This window comes from Bombina bombina, chromosome 7 (assembly GCF_027579735.1).
Source record: "Bombina bombina isolate aBomBom1 chromosome 7, aBomBom1.pri, whole genome shotgun sequence".
Taxonomy (NCBI): domain Eukaryota; kingdom Metazoa; phylum Chordata; class Amphibia; order Anura; family Bombinatoridae; genus Bombina; species Bombina bombina.
The window spans coordinates 197,345,004-197,362,025 of record NC_069505.1 but is presented as its reverse complement, the minus strand read 5'-3'; the positions used below and the strand labels follow the sequence as shown (position 1 = coordinate 197,362,025).

The 17,022-nt window shown below is 37.1% G+C and overlaps 1 protein-coding gene across 1 annotated transcript in view; it reads right to left on the bottom strand.

Moving 5' to 3' along the window:
* FBXO3 (F-box protein 3) overlaps positions 1–17,022 on the bottom strand; it is a 286,571-nt gene that overhangs the window by 85,217 nt on the left and 184,332 nt on the right. The window contains exons 14-15 of the mRNA XM_053689329.1: positions 9,902–10,040; positions 8,256–8,368 (exon numbers count right to left, since the gene is read on the bottom strand). Coding sequence (XP_053545304.1) covers positions 8,256–8,368; positions 9,902–10,040 — 252 coding nt within the window. The remainder of the gene's footprint in view (positions 1–8,255; positions 8,369–9,901; positions 10,041–17,022) is intronic.

Here is a 17,022-nt window from a genome sequence, read left to right as displayed (position 1 = left end):
ATGTATACTTGCTGTGGATCAGGATATAGAGTGTATGGAGGATATATACTTGCTGTGGCTCAGGATATAGAGTGTGTGGAGGATGTATACTTGCTGAGGCTCAGGATATAGAGTGTGTGGAGGGTATATACTTACTGTAGCTCAGGATATAGAGTGTGTGGAGGATGTATAGTTAAAACAAACAGAGTTTCAGCGCTACTGCTAAGGAGAAGATATTAAAAAATGCTAAATGGCAATATATTGTAAAAATGTAAAGGATATACATTATCCAAATAAATAGTAATCTAAAATTTAAAATAATTTTGCAAAATCCTAAGTGGTAAATATAGTACACAGTTGCTGCAAATATTATCTGCACAGTTCACAATAAATTATTAAACGTTTAAAAGATATAAGATATTACACACTTTGAGAAATCAAATTACCCAATATAAAGTTTCACAATATATTGAGTCCCACAAGTAAAATTAATAAACAAATTGAGTAATGAATAATTGGTGTGTGCTGCTCTTCTGAGGGTGTATCATTAAATCTCCGGACTCAAGTGAAGTTTATTTTAACAAGTCAAAGGCTAAAACAATAAAATAGTAGGTATTCAGCGTACCAGATTCACAAAGTTAATAGGCATATAAGACACAATTGTCTTTGAAGGTATAGGTAAGTTACCGCTCCCCAGGACGCCTTCCGATGCAGCCGGGTAATGTACTCAGTCCACAGCTGATCTACCTGCAGAGCGTGTGTGCAGCTCGTCAGCTGTTAGTCTCTGAGAAAAGCCGGTTCCGGTCTAAGCCGGAAGTCTGTGTCTTTGATTGCCAATACAATGTATCACTAGTAGAGAAGTCCTCAATGGCCGTTTTGTTCCCTAACGTGGGAACTTTTTCAAGAGGTTGCTACAGGTTACATGCAAACTCTACCTTATAAAGACCTGATGTTAATCTGATTGGTTCCATCATAAGTTCATTAAAAATTGCAAAAAGAGACTCGCATATTTACAACAGCAGATAAGAACATTAATTCATTTCCATAACAACTCAACATTATTTCATTTGCATAAAAACAAATTCATATAACAATAAAAGATAAATCCTAATAAATAACATTTAATTTAAAAGTGGAGCATTTAATTCCTGTGACTTCATAAAAAATGGGTTTAAAGTTAAAATTATAAAAAGAAATTAACCCATAAATGTATTAGTACAATTTGATATGTTAATGGGGGAAATTTAAGCGAGAACACTAGGCACCCTAACTAATGTATACTATAATATTCCACCATTAGATGGAGTTAGATTAGTATATTATGATGAGGGGTAATAAAACATAAATATAGTGTACTCCAACGAGTATGAACTGAACTTATAATGAATAGACAGTATAAAATCTAGAATAATGAAATGTATATTTCTAAGGTTAAGGGTTAATCAACAAATCCATCATATTTAATGGTCAGAATATTATTACGTTAATATGTAGCATATTCAAATATCAGTGTGAATTAATGTGAAGACATATATAAACACTAAAAATAACATTATTCCATACTACAATATTAAGTTATTACTATATTCTAAATTATTTTAAACTAAAAATGCCTGGATGTCAAGGTCTATATTCAGACCTTCTGGGTGTAAACTTTTGAGGGTATAAATCCAGAAGGTCTCCCGGCAGTCGAGGACTTCTCTACTAGTGATACATTGTATCGGCAATCAAAGACACAGACTTCCGGCTTAGACCGGAACCGGCTTTTCTCAGAGAATAACAGCTGACGAGCTCTGCAGGGAGATCAGCTGTGGACTGAGTACATTACCCGGCTGCATCGGAAGGCGTCCTGGGGAGCGGTAACTTATCTATATCTTCAAAGACAATTGTGTCTTATATGCCTATTAACTTTGTGAATCTGGTTGGGTAATTTGTTTTCTCAAAGTGTGTAATATCTTATATCTTTTAAACGTTTAATAATTTATTGTGAACTGTGCAGATAATATTTGCAGCAACTGTGTACTATATTTACCACTTAGGATTTTGCAAATGTATTTTACATTTTAGATTACTATTTATTTAGATAATATTTATCCTTTACATTTTTACAATATATTGCCATTTAGCATTTTTTTAATATCTTCTCCTTATCAGTAGCGCTGAAACTCTGTTTTTAGTTTTACTGTGTTTGTATCATTATGAGTCAGCAGCACACTGAAAATATGGAGGACACTGTTTTCAACACTTTTGGTGATAACAACAACAGAAACAATAGGAATAGGGGGATTAACCTATTAAGTGGAAATATGGAACAACCCATAGGGGACCCATTAGCATTGTTCAGACACCTGGAAAAACTTTTAACTACAGATGCCAAAGAGTGGCAAGACCTTATTTTATTAGAAAAGTATAGACTACACAACATTATCCCTAGGGGACTTAGAATTTTTTAATTCCCTGCATTTGACTTAGAGGAGGTGGAGTTTAGCACAGAATGGGATCAAATATTACATGACTGCTCCATCAAATTAATAAAATTACTCATTAAATATAGGGAAATGAAACTAGAAAAAGTTAAAATTGAAATTGAACTCGCTTTGAAAACTGTGCAACCCTATAAAAATGAACAAAAGTGGAAGGAATTTAATGAGAACATCCAGAAAAGGATTGATAATTTCGACAAGGAACTAGCAGCTAATAAAGCAAAAGAACTTAAGCGAGATTTAGAGCACTATAAGACTAATACAGTATATAATTATAAAAATAAAATTAATGATATACCAACTAGCAATGTAGGGGCAATTGTAGAGGGGACAGTAGATATTGAAACTGAAACAAATATCCAGACCCCAACTATTTCTAGGGCCCCCATCTTTCCGAAAGTAACACATAATAAAACTATTAAAAGAACTTATAATAATTATCAAAAAAAATGAAACAATTATAATCATAATTCAAATCCAAACACTAACAGAGTGTATCATAATCACCATCAGAACTATAATTCTAAAACAGAAAGACCTTTTCCACATGAAAATGAATATAGAGATAAGTCAGGATATGATAATCATAGGGAATACCCCAAGAATCCTAACCCTAAAGGACACCATGTAAATCAGATTGAAAGTTACAATAGATATACTCCACTACAGCAGGATACATATAATGAAGGTTAGGAAACACAGGGAGCCAAGCCTAAACTACCTTGGTGTAAAAATCATAATGAACATACATATAATGAGCAATATTTTTTAGGAGGTTCCCCCTGGAAACAGGGGAAACCCCAAAGGAGCAGATTTCACAGCAACAACGGGGAACAAGAAAAACAAAGAAACCCAAAAAGACGTTTAGAATCAAACGAGGAATTAGGGGAGGAAAGAGAATTAGAAAACAAAAACAGAAAAAGAGGAAGATAGAGAACTGTAAAAAAGAAATTTCCAACCTTTCCAGTAAAACCTTTACTGAAAATGAATACAAACTTTTGAGTAAAGGTCTTAACTTTGCCCCTAAAACTTTTGCTAATAAGTTTGAAACATTTATGGATGTTCAAAAACTTATTAGAAAATTAACATTGCAACATTATTTTCTCAAAAAAAATGCATCCAAAACAAAACAATCTAACTATAGAGGAAAAAACATCCCTTAAAAAACTGACTAAAGACACTAATTTAATCTTCAGGGCTGCGGACAAGGGAGGAGGCTTGGTTGTGCAAGATCGTAAGGATTATTTAAAGGAAGCCTATAACCTATTAGGGGATACTAAGATTTATAAAAAAATAACTTTTGATCCTACAGTTAAATATAATAAAAAATTAGTGGAAGTTTTAATAAAAGCAAGGGAATCTACTATCATAAACAATGAAGAATATAATTACATTCATATACCAAATCCTAAGGTGGCAATATTTTACCATCTACCGAAAGTCCACAAGGAATAAATTTAATCCACCCGGTAGACCAATAGTCTCGGGTATAGGTTCCCTTTGCAGTAATTTATCAAAATATATTGACCATTACCTACAACCAGTAGTGACCAATATAAAAGCATATTTAAAAGACACCACTGACGTAATTAAAAAGTTTGAAGATCATAAATGGGATATAAATCATCTGTGGATCACTTGTGATGCCACAGCTTTATACACTAATATACCACACAAAAAAGGTACAGATGCAGTCATTAACCAACTCAAACTAAAAAGTGACCTCTCTTATGAACATATAGAATTTATTGGTGAAAGTATACAATTCATCTTGAACCATAATTATTTTTACTTTGAAGGGATATTCTGCAAGCAAATAAATGGCACAGCGATGGGGACGACCTTTGCCCCATCGTATGCCAATATTTATATGGCAGAATTTGAAGATATTAATGTATGGAATAATAACCCATACATAAAAAATATTGTAAAGTATTATAGGTTCATTGATGACATTATAGTCCTTTGGGAAGGAGATCAATATAAAGCTGAGAGCTTCGTTAAACATCTGAACAACAATAATATGAATCTCACCTTTACAGGAAAGATCTCAAAAGATCAAATTGAATTTTTAAACCTTATCCTTTTTTCTGATAATGATAAAATACAAATAACCAATTACAGAAAACCAACTGATACAAATAGCTTTTTAAAGGCAGACAGTGGTCACCTACAAACCTGGAAACAGAATATACCCTATGGACAATTTCAGAGGTTAAGGAGAAATTGTTCCAATTTAATGGATTATAAAAAGGAGGCTATAATTTTAACTGATAAATTTATACAAAAAGGCTATCCAGAAAAATTGGTAAATAGTACAAATGAGAGAGTACTAAAGATGAACAGAAAAGATCTCATTGAATATAAAAAGAAAGATAATACTAATGTCCATTTAGAACAACAAATTAAACCTAATGTCAGATTTATAACCACATATAATGAAAACCATAGGGATATCCAAAATATTTTAAACACTGGAACATTTTATTAAAAGACCCCATATTAGGCACACATATAGGCCAAAAACCGCAATTAGTCTATAAAAGGAACAACAATTTAAAAAACATTTTAGCCCCCAGTAAACTAAGAGAACATTGTCCACTAAACAAAAGTAGTAATATGTGGCTATCCTCAAAAAAAGGGTTGATCAAGTGTAGAAAAAAAGACTGTAGCACCTGCCCATATGTTAACAGCGAGGATTTTTTCTATAATCATAATAAAACTAAAACATTTAAATGTAGAAATAGTTGCACTTGCGATAGTACCTATATTGTTTACCAAATCACATGTAAATGTGAAAAAATTTATATTGGTAGAACGAAAAGAAAATTGAAATATAGGATATCAGAACACATTAGAAACATCGAAAATTCTTTTGAAAACCATAGTGTTTCAGAACATTTTAGAATAGCCCATAATAGCAGTCCTTAAGGTCTCACTGTGAAAGTACTAGAATGGGTAGCTCCGAACAAATTAGATCACAATAGATTGCTGAGACTTAGAAAAAGGGAGACCTTCTGGATTTATACCCTCAAGAGTTTACACCCAGAAGGTCTGAATATAGACCTTGACATTCAGGCATTTTTAGTTTAAAATAATTTAGAATATAGTAATAATTTAATATTGTAGTATGGAATAATGTTATTTTTAGTGTTTATATATGTCTTCACATTAATTCACACTGATATTTGAATATGCTACATATTAACGTAATAATATTCTGACCATTAAATATGATGGATTTGTTGATTAACCCTTAACCTTAGAAATATACATTTCATTATTCTAGATTTTATACTGTCTATTCATTATAAGTTCAGTTCATACTCGTTGGAGTACACTATATTTATGTTTTATTACCCCTCATCATAATATACTAATCTAACTCCATCTAATGGTGGAATATTTTAGTATACATTAGTTAGGGTGCCTAGTGTTCTCGCTTAAATTTCCCCCATTAACATATCAAATTGTACTAATACATTTATGGGTTAATTTCTTTTTATAATTTTAACTTTAAACCCATTTTTTATGAAGTCACAGGAATTAAATGCTCCACTTTTAAATTAAATGTTATTTATTAGGATTTATCTTTTATTGTTATATGAATTTGTTTTTATGCAAATGAAATAATGTTGAGTTGTTATGGAAATGAATTAATGTTTTTATCTGCTGTTGTAAATATGCGAGTCTCTTTTTGCAATTTTTAATGAACTTATGATGGAACCAATCAGATTAACATCAGGTCTTTATAAGGTAGAGTTTGCATGTAACCTGTAGCAACCTCTTGAAAAAGTTCCCACGTTAGGGAACGAAACGGCTGTTGAGGACTTCTCTACTAGTGATACATTGTATCGGCAATCAAAGACACAGACTTCCGGCTTAGACCGGAACCGGCTTTTCTCAGAGACTAACAGCTGACGAGCTGCACACACGCTCTGCAGGGAGATCAGCTGTGGACTGAGTACATTACCCGGCTGCATCGGAAGGCGTCCTGGGGAGCGGTAACTTACCTATACCTTCAAAGACAATTGTGTCTTATATGCCTATTAACTTTGTGAATCTGGTACGCTGAATACCTACTATTTTATTGTTTTAGCCTTTGACTTGTTAAAATAAACTTCACTTGAGTCCTCTCTTTGTTTTTCAGGATGTATACTTGCTGAAGCTCAGGATATAGAGTGTGTGGGGGATGTATACTTGCTGTGGCTCAGGATATAGAGTGTGTGGAGGATATATACTTACTGTAGCTCAGGATATAGAATGTGTGGAGGATATATATTGCTGTGGTTCAGAACATAGAGTGTGTGGAGGATGTATACTTGCTGAAGCTCAGGATATAGAGTGTGTGGAGGATGTATATTTGCTGTGGCTCAGGATATAGAGTGTGTGGAGGATGTATACTTGCTGTAGCGCAGGATATAGAGTGCGTGGAGGATGTATACTTGCTGTGGCTTAGGATATAGAGTATGTGGAGGATGTATTCTTGCTGCGGCTTAGGGTATAGAAAGTGTGGAGGATGAATACTTGATATAGCTCAAGATAGAGTATGTGGAGGATGTATACTAGCTGTAGCTCTCTTACCACCTGCTACATCCCCTTTGTCTGTGTTTAGTGCCGAAGACCAATTTTTAAACAAAACACATTATCTGAAGCAATATTTTCCAACACCAGCCTGCAATGTTCCATCCTTAAAATCAGACAATTGGGAAAAAGTAGTACACCTATATTTAGGAGTTCTGCGCTTCCGGAATTTCAGTGTAAGGTGGCGACTGCATAAAGACAAGGGCTCGTGGAAGAGAGCCAAAGAAAAGATGCAGAGTGGAGGCGGTGGAAATATTTTACACTACTGTTCAGAGAAATAGTGATTAGATAATAGTATCCCCCATTTTTAACTATAGCTTCTTTGAAGAGGGCTTCTAGCTTTACATAATATTTTTTAGATGATCTAAATATCTGAAAACGTTGAACCAACAGGAGAAGGCTAGGGACTGGTCCTACAGATACCTGTGGCAGACCTAAGACTAACACCCATAGGGAGTTCTTGTGCCACTTCCCATAAGCCAAAGACAGCCTTCGGTCCAAACAGTAGCTGTCTGAGGGGGAAAATGGGCCTCAAGTCGGTCTGAACACCCTTCTGACAAACAACTAAAGCACTATCCTTCTTCACCTTCCTCCTGCGAAGGCAAAGACAAGACTAGTTTCTAGTAAGGTGGGAGGGGTTTTAAGGGCTCTTGGAGATTTGGGATCTTTGCCTACTCCTAGTGGTCAGGAGTATAATTCCTAGGAGTTATGGATGGTGGACTCTCACCACCTCTATGAAAGAAAGTTTATTAAACTGTAGGGATAAAGGTAAACTGTGTTCCTCGCTCACCAGTGTGAAATATTTGTGTAGTGGTAGGGTTAGTGCAAGCTGTTAGTAAGTCTAATTTCGCCCTGGGTAATTATTAATATGACAAATGGTCTCAGTGTGATGACAGTCGAATAAGATAATGTAGCTCATACTGCACGCACATGATGACAGCTACAGAAAATGTATTATCTAGCAGACACACATTACCGTACTATTCTGGGCCTCTCACCACTCTAGTTTTTCTTCTGCTAAACCAACAGTCCTTAAGCCTTCACCTTTTCTAGTTGACCTGTCCCACTTCAGACCTCCCCTGGAAGCAGTGAAGATAAGGGTGTGCTATAACCTACAGTCTACCAAATCTTAAAGGTGGCTTACACTAGGATACTTTTATCCCAATTCTACTAACACAACACAGTGTGTGTGCATGTCTGGGTACTTACACTGTGAGTTAAAGCAGTAGGCCGAAGAACTGTTCCCAACAGCTTCACAACGAGAGGCCACAAAGGTTCCATTTATGTCAAAAAAACCATTTCCCCAATTATACCAACCGGTGCTTTAAAAAAAGAAGAAAAAAAGATAGCATAAGATAATAGCAGAAAATATAAAGGAAGGAAATATATAAGAGGCAAACTCCAAAAAGTAAGACAATTGTCCAAGATAAATGGTGGAGTGGTGCCAAGGATGGCGGAAGAGAGACAAGTTTAAGGGAAGGGTCACAGGCCTAGGGGAAGGATGTAAGAGCTGGAGGTAGGATGCCAGGCCTAGGAGAAGCGTTTCAGAGCTATGAAAGGGTGCCAGGCCTAGGCAAAGAGTGGTAAAGCTAGAGGAAGGGTGCCAGCTTAGGGAAAGAATGTTAGAGACAGAAGGGAAAGAGTGTCAAGCCTAGGGGAAGGGTGCCAGGCCTAGAAGAAGACTGGCAAGGCTAGAGGAAGGTGCCAGGACTATGGGGAAGAGTGTCAGAGCTAGGGTAGAGTATCAGAGCTAGGGGAAGGGTTCCAGGCCTAAGGAAGGAATCTCAGAGTTAGGGGGAAGAGTGTCACGGTTAGAGGAAGGGTGCCAGGGCTACATGAAGGGTTTCAGGCCTAGGGAAAGAGTGTCAAAGCTAGGGGAAGGTGTCAGGGCTAGAGGAACAGTGTCAGTGCTAGAGGAAGAGTGTCAGAGCTAGGGGAAGGGTACCATGTATAGGGAAAGAGTGCAAAAGCTAGAGGAAGAGTGTCATGGTTAGAGAAGTGTGCTAGGCCTAGAGGGAGAGTGCAATGGTTTAGGGAAGTGTACCATGCCTCGGTGCAAGGGTTAAGAGAAGAATGGCATGACTAGCAGGAGGATGTCAGTGCTAAGAGAAGAATGACAGAGCTAGTCTTATGACTGAAAAGAGGAAGAGTGTCACAGTTATTGGAAGTGTGCTAGGACTAGGGGAAGAGTGTCAGAGCTAGAGGAAGAGTGTCATGAGTAGGGCTAGAGGAAGAGTGTCACTGTTGAAGGAAGGATGCCTGGCCTAGAAGGAAATGTGTCATGGTTATGGAAAGAGTTCCAGGCCTAGGGTAAGTGTGTCAGAGCTAAGTGAAGGGTGCAAGGGTTAAGAGAAGAATGACATGACTAGCAGGAGGAAGTCATTGTTAAGAGAAGAATGTCAGAGATTGTTTAATGACTAAAAGGGTGCCAGAGTGTGAGTCCCAAGGCTAGGGGAAAGGTGTCTTCACTAGGAGAAGTGTGTCAGGACTAGGGGAGTAGTTTCAGGCTGTCAGTGCTAAGGGAAGAGTGTCATGACTAGCAGGGTGCCAGAGCTAGGGAATGAAAGAGTCCTGAGGCTAGGAGGAAAATGCCAGAGTTACGGAAAGGGTGCCAGGGTTAAATGAAGAGTTTCATGACTAGTAAAAGTCTGTCAGTGCTAAAGGAAGAGTGTCAGGGCTAGGGGAAAGGTGCCAGAGCTATGGAAAGAGCCACGAAGGGTGTCAGGAATAGGGTAAGGGTATATAGTAAGGGTTCCAGGGCTAAGAAAAAGAGTGAGAAGGCTGAGGGAAGTGTGCCAGGACAAGGGGAAGGATTTCAGGACTAGGGGAATGAATGTTCTGAGCACACACTGTACCTGTTAAATGTCACACTGCGATTTGTCGTCTGTTCTATCTGCATCTGTGTGGCTATTATGTCACCGTTTGTGGTGCAGATGTTGGTGGCATTTTCATACGATGTCATAGATTTATTAGTGTAGATGCCTCTGTGTGTACCTATACAAATATAACATCACATCAATTGTTTTACTTTACCAAGCCCAAAATGAGCTTACATCCTACATTATCTGAATGTGATGAAGATCTGTGAAAGAAGGAGCTCAGTTTTTATTGAGTAAAATTTGTGCTACTGGTACTCAGATTATTATACCAATGTGATCACTTTCTCACCACATTTCATATCTGGGGCTCTGCTGGGTGCTCCTGTGCCCACTAACAAGCACTAGATACACAAACTTGCTGTTAATTACTAAGAAATCTGTTTTATTCCCAACACAGGAGCTGAGAGTTTCCATGAACAAAAACCGTCACTGTGAGAAGTATTAAGTCTTGGTATAAGGATGAAATGTGCAATCTGCTCCAATATAACTAAAGCTGCATTACAGAATGACATTGTATTACTACTCAGTAAGTATCTGAAATTGGGACATACAATAATAAAAACATACAAATTATCCCATCAATACATAACCCCTGTAAAGTAAGTATGGCACTAGCTGGGGTCTGGTCAACAGCAAGACACTGAGCATCAGGACGGAGCAGTAAAACACTAAGTAGAACAGACGACAACAAAAAAGCAAAATTGTTATCTGACATGTTTTGGCACAAATATAAACCAGTATTTAATATTATTTCCACCAATCATAACAGATCAGTTAGTCAGTGAGAAATCTCATTGGTTATCCAGCTGGCACTCAGGCTTTCATAGGTGCCATCACCAAAATAAATGTCTAACTCTGATTGGTCAGAAGAGGTCATGTGACATAGGCGCTAAATTCTATATGTCATTTGCAATCTATGTATCATCACATAAAATTACACGTAACCTATTTGCTTCATATCGTCATGGTAACTAGTATTCAGAGCTGCTAATTCCTGCTGATACATTATTTAGCAAGAGAAGTGCAGCACGCTCTAAGTGTAATCTGTTTGGTAGTTATCAATTATCAAAACCCCCTTCCCTGGGTATTACTCACAGGATCGTTCTGTATGATGTGCGCATCAGGTTGTATACAACCATGGAGTTTGTTCCTCAGATAACCTCCCTCAGTGACGTCTGGAAAGCCTGTCCAACCGGAGAGATTGTTTCACTTTCCCACGGCAGTCCACAATCAAACATGGAAGGGATACCACTCCAGTGTTTAAAGTATAACACGTTTATTGTGAAATAAAATATAAAAACTTACAAATCTATGTCTCTCAGCTCACTCAATAGGTGCCAACAACATCTGAGCCCTGGTAGCCTCCCTGAGACAATAACTTTAAAAACAGAACTTATTGTTTTTTGTGTACAACCTGATGCGCACATCATACAGAACGATCCTGTGAGTAATACCCAGGGAAGGGGTTTTTAATAATTGATAACTACCAAACAGATTACACTTAGAGCGTGCTGCGCTTCTCTTTCTTCATATTTTTCAGCATTTTTTTTTCACAGATGGGACTGTGCTGAGAAGCTGCAACATAAGACACGCTGAATAAAAGGGATATAGAGGACCATCACGATTACCTGTTTTCCAACATTACACCTTTGATTAAAGGGACATTTTTCTGAACATTCATGAATATTTATAAACTGCTAAGTTGAGAAGCAGTGTGTGGAAAATAGTATTGTTCAATGTATTTGTTACTATAATTTGTTGGTTCTTAATTTGTAGTTTTTATTGGGTGGTAGCGCATTATTTGCTTTCTATTTTTTTTTTACATTATTTAGCACAAGGATGATTAAAGGTGCAGTAATTACTGATTCTCATTCACTGCTGCTGTCTGGTTATAAAACTCGTCTTAGACCAGTGAAATGCAGATTAATGTCACATTTAGCAGTAATTATTAAAGGCACATTGTAGTACAAAAACGTCAATTTGTTACAGCTCTAATGGTTATGTTATTTTAGCACTAACGAACCTAAAAAGTGTTAAACACATATTAAAATACCGCTTGGAAGAAGCATGACCCGGCTGCACATTTGCCGCTGCTGATAGGCTCACCAGCCGTGTCTGATTTGGACCAGCAGTTCTCTGTGGCTCCTGAGTGGTACGTTACATATGTCTTTATCCCTTTTAACGTGTTAAACACATAGACTTGCAGGGTCTCTAATGCTAAAATTACATGTGCTAACAAATTATTTAATCAACCCCTATGAGTCATAATATTGAGCTAAAGTGAAAGACAATTTTAAGAAATGTGAATTATGCTATGCATTCACCAAATCTAAAACTATATAGTCGCTAAGTTTTTTTCTTTATAATCGTGTATAATTTAAAAATATTTTTCTTTCATGTAATTGGCAAGAGTCCATAAGCTAGTGACGTATGGGATATACAATCCTTTTCATAGGTTCTCTGTTATGGGTCGTAGAGATTCATCTCCTACCTCCCTTTTCAGATCGACGATATACTCTCATATTCCATTACCTCTACTGAACCGTTTCAGTACTGGTTTGGCTATCTGCTGTATGTGGATGGGTGTCTTCAGGTAAGTATGTTTTCATTACTTAAAGGGCCATAATACCCAAATGTTTAAACACTTGAAAGTGATGCAGCATAGCTGTAAAAAGCTGACTAGAAAATATCTCCTGAACATCTCTATGTAAAAAAGAAAGATATTTTACCTCAAAAGTTCCTCAGTAGCCACATCCCATTGTAAAGGATTTCTAAGCAGCATTTTAGTGTGTCTGTCCTGGGACAGCTTAGGGGATGAGCCTCGTGAACGCTCATATTATTTCACCAATCAGGTAAAGGAAGCTTAATATGAAATCTCAAGAGAGTTAAGTCAAATCTCATGAGATCACAGTAAGAGTTCATAACCTCAGCACTGCTGATGCTGATTGGCTGCTGTTCATTTCTTCATTTTTTTTTATTTTTACCTGCAGCTGGGAGCAGGTGAAGTATAACTTTTTACACAGAACTTACTCTGCTGAGCTGAGGAGATTGTGAGGTAAAATATCTTCCTTTTTTACATAGAGATGCTCAGGTGATATTTTCCTGTCAGCTTTTTACAGTTATACTGCATCAGTTTCAAGTGATTTAGCATATGAGTATTATGTCCCTTTAAGACACTCTCAGCTATGGTTTAACACTTTATGTATTAATGAAAAGTTCTAAATATATGTATTCTACTTATATTTGCCATGAGTCAGGTTTATGTATATTTCCTTTTGCAGACTATCAGTTTCAAAATGGGGAAAATATATTTAGGAAGTTATTTTTTCTTACCTGGGGTATAGCCTTTTCTTCAAAATTGACTGTTTTCATTAATTTTCATGGGCAAAATTAGACTTGTGAGGCCTCAAAATGCTAATTTATTGCATCATTCTTGGCGCGAGAATTTTTTTGGCGCGAAGGTACCTTCGGTGATGCAAATTCGCCATTTCCAGCGTCTTAGTTGACGCCAGGTTCCTTGCACAAGGTTGCGTCTGACATGACGCGAGTTGCGTCATTTCCGGATATTGTTAGCGCCAAAAAATGTCATTTTGCGTTGCGCGTCATACTTGGTCGCCAAATAATTTTATTATTTTAACCCCACTTCCTATGTGCCTCTTGCCTTTTTCTATGTTCAGAGGGCTATGCTGTTTGCAATTTTTTCCCTTTTCTGAAACTGCCATTTAAGGAAATTGATCATTTTGCTTTATATGTTGTTTTTTTCTCTTACATTTGTAAAATGTCTCAATCTGATCCTGTCTCAGAAACCACTGTTGGATTCCTGCTGCCCAATAACAGTTCTACCAAAGATAAGTGTATCTGTTGTAAGTTAGCGGAGATTACATCTCCAGCGGTAGTATGTAACAGTTGTCATGATAAGCTTCTACATGCAAAGAAATGTATCCATCAGTACTAGTACAATGCCTGTTGTTCTTTCAACATCTAATGTACATGATATCCCTGTGAATATAAAAGATTTTATTGCTGATGCAATTCAGAAGGCTTTGTCTACTATTCCGCATTCTAATAAACATAAAAGGTCTTTTAAAACTTCTCATAAAGTTGATTAAATGTCAAATGACCGACACCATACTGATTTATCCTCCTCTGATGAGGATCTATCTGATTCAGAAGATCCTACCTCAGATATTGACACTGACATATCTACTTATCTCTTTAAGATGGAGTATATTCGTTCCTTGTTAAAAGAGGTGTTGATTACTTTGGATATTGAGGAAACTAGTCCTCAATATTAAAACTAGTAAACGTTTAAATTCTGTTTATAAACCTCCTGTGGTTACTCCAGAGGTTTTTCCAGTTCCTGATGCTATTTCTGATATGATTTTAAAGGAATGGAATAGGCCTGGTACTTATTTTATTCATTCTGCTAGATTTAAAAAGTTGTATCCTTTGCCAGCAATTAGATTGGAGTTTTGGGAAAAAATCCCCAAAGTTGATGGGGCTATCTTTACTCTTGCCAAACGTACTACTATCCCTACGGAAGATAGTACTTCCTTTAAGGACCCTTTAGATAGGAAACTTGAATCGTATCTAATGAAAGCTTATTTATATTCTGACTATCTTCTCAGGCCTGCCATTTCTATGGCTGATGTTGCAGCTGCATCAACTTTTTGGTTGGAAAGTTTAGCGCAACAGGAAACAGATCCTGATTTGTCTAGCATTGTTTGCTTGCTTCAACATGCTAATCATTTTATCTATGATGCTATTTTTGATATCATCAAAATTTATGTTCCCTATCTGTCCAGCCTCCAAGAAAGGCCCATGACAAGAACCCAGACATGGGTAATTGACTCAAGTCTACCCAAGACGGGTGGGGGAAGAGAGAAAAGCTGGTATAATGGACATTACCTACAAAACATTGTTGAATTACTCATGAAAGCTTTGTAGTATTGATGACCAGTGAAAACTGTTATTGTTAAAATCTTTAATAAAAATAACAAATAAAAAAAAAAAAAAAAAAAAAATTATGTTAAATCTATGTCTTTAGCTATTTTAGCTAGAAGAGCTTTGTGGCTCAAATATTGGAATGCTGACATGGTATCTAAGTCTAGATTACTATCTCTTTCTTTCCAAGGTAACAATTTATTTGGTTCTCAGTTGGATTCAATTATTTCAACTGTTACTGGGGTGAAGGAAGTTTTTTTACCTCAGGATAAAAGATCTAAGGGTAAATCTAAAGCTTCTAATCGTTTTCGTTCTTTTCGACAGAATAAGGAACAGAAAGCCAATCCTTCCCCCAAAGAATCTGGTTCCAGTTGGAAACCCTCTTCAAGTTGGAATAAATCCAAGCCTTTTAAGAAACCAAAGCCAGCCCCCAAGTCTGCATGAAGGTGTAACCCTCATTCCAGCTTAGCTGGTGGGGGGCAGATTAAAATTTTTCCAAAACATTTGGGCAGTTTCAGTCCAAAATCAATGGATTCAGTGCATTGTCTCTCAAGGGTATCGAATAGGATTCAGAGTAAGACCTCCTGTGAGAAGATTTTTTCTCACGCGTTCCAGCAAATCCAGCAAAGGCTCAGGCTTTTCTGAAGTGTGTTTCAGATCTAGAGCTTTCAGGGGTAATTATACCAGTTCCGTTTCAGGAACAGGGTCTGGGGTTTTATTCAAATCTATTCATTGTCCCAAAGAAAGAAAATTCATTAAGGCCAATTCTGGATCTTAAAATTTTAAACCGTTTTGTAAGAGTGCCAACTTTCAAAATAGTGACTATAAGGATTATTCTGCCTTTGTTCAGCAAGGTCATTATATGTCCACGATAGACTTACAGGATGCATATCTTCATATTCCGATTCATCCAGACCACTATCGGTTTCTGAGATTCTCTTTTCTAGACAAGCATTATCAATTTGTCGCTCTTCCGTTTGGCCTAGCGACAGCTCCAAGAATTTTTTCAAAAGTTCTCGGTGCCCTACTCTCTGTAATCAGAGAACAGGGTATTGCAGTGTTTTCATATTTGGACGATATCTTTGTACTAGCCCAGTCTTTACATTTTGCCGAATCTCACAAAAAATCAACTAGTGTTTCTTCAAAGACATGGTTGGATGATCAATTTACAAAAAAGTTCCTTGATTTCTCAGACAAGGGTCACCATTTTAGGTTTCCAGACAGATTCAGTGTCCATGACTCTGTCTCTAACAGGAAAGAGACAAATTAAATTGGTTTCAGCCTGTCAGAACCTTCAGTCTCAATTATTCCCTTCAGTGGCTATGTGCATGGAGGTTTTAGGTCTCATGACTGCAGCATTGGACGCGATCCCCTTTGCTCATTTTCAAATGAGACCTCTTCAGCTTTGTATGCTGAATCAATGGTGCAGGGATTATACAAAGATATCACAATTAATATCCTTAAATCCCAATGTTCAACTTTATCTGACTTGGTGGTTAAATAGAGAACCATTCATTTCACCACCGTATAACTCAAAGAGGCCTCTTTTGTTCGTACAACCTGGACTGTAATCACAACAGATGCAATTCTTTCAGGTTGGGAATGGGGAGCTGTCTGGAGATCTCTGACAGCACAAGGGGTTTGAAAATCTCAAGAGGCGAGGTTACCAATCAATATTTTAGAACTCTGTGCTATTTTCAGGGCTCTTCAGGTTTGGCCTCTGTTGAAAAGAGAACCATTCATTTGTTTTCAAACAGATAATATCACAACTGTGGCATATGTCAATCATCAGGGTGGGACCCGCAGTCCCCTAGCTATGAAATAAGTATCTTGGATACTTTATTGGGCGGAATCCAGCTCTTGTCTAATTTCTGCCGTACATATCACAGGTGTAGACAATTGGGAAGAAGATTATCTCAGCCGTCAGACTTTACATCTGGGGGAGTGGTCTCTCCATCCAGATGTGATTTGTCAGATTGTTCAGATGTGGGGTCTTCCAGAAATAGATCTGATGACTTCCCATCTAAACAAGAAACTTCCCAGGTAGCTGTCCAGGTCCAAAGATCCTCAGGCGGAGTCGGTGGATGCGTTAGCAGTTCCTTGGCGTTACCAACCTGCTTATATCTTTCCACCTCTAGTTCTTCCTCCATAAG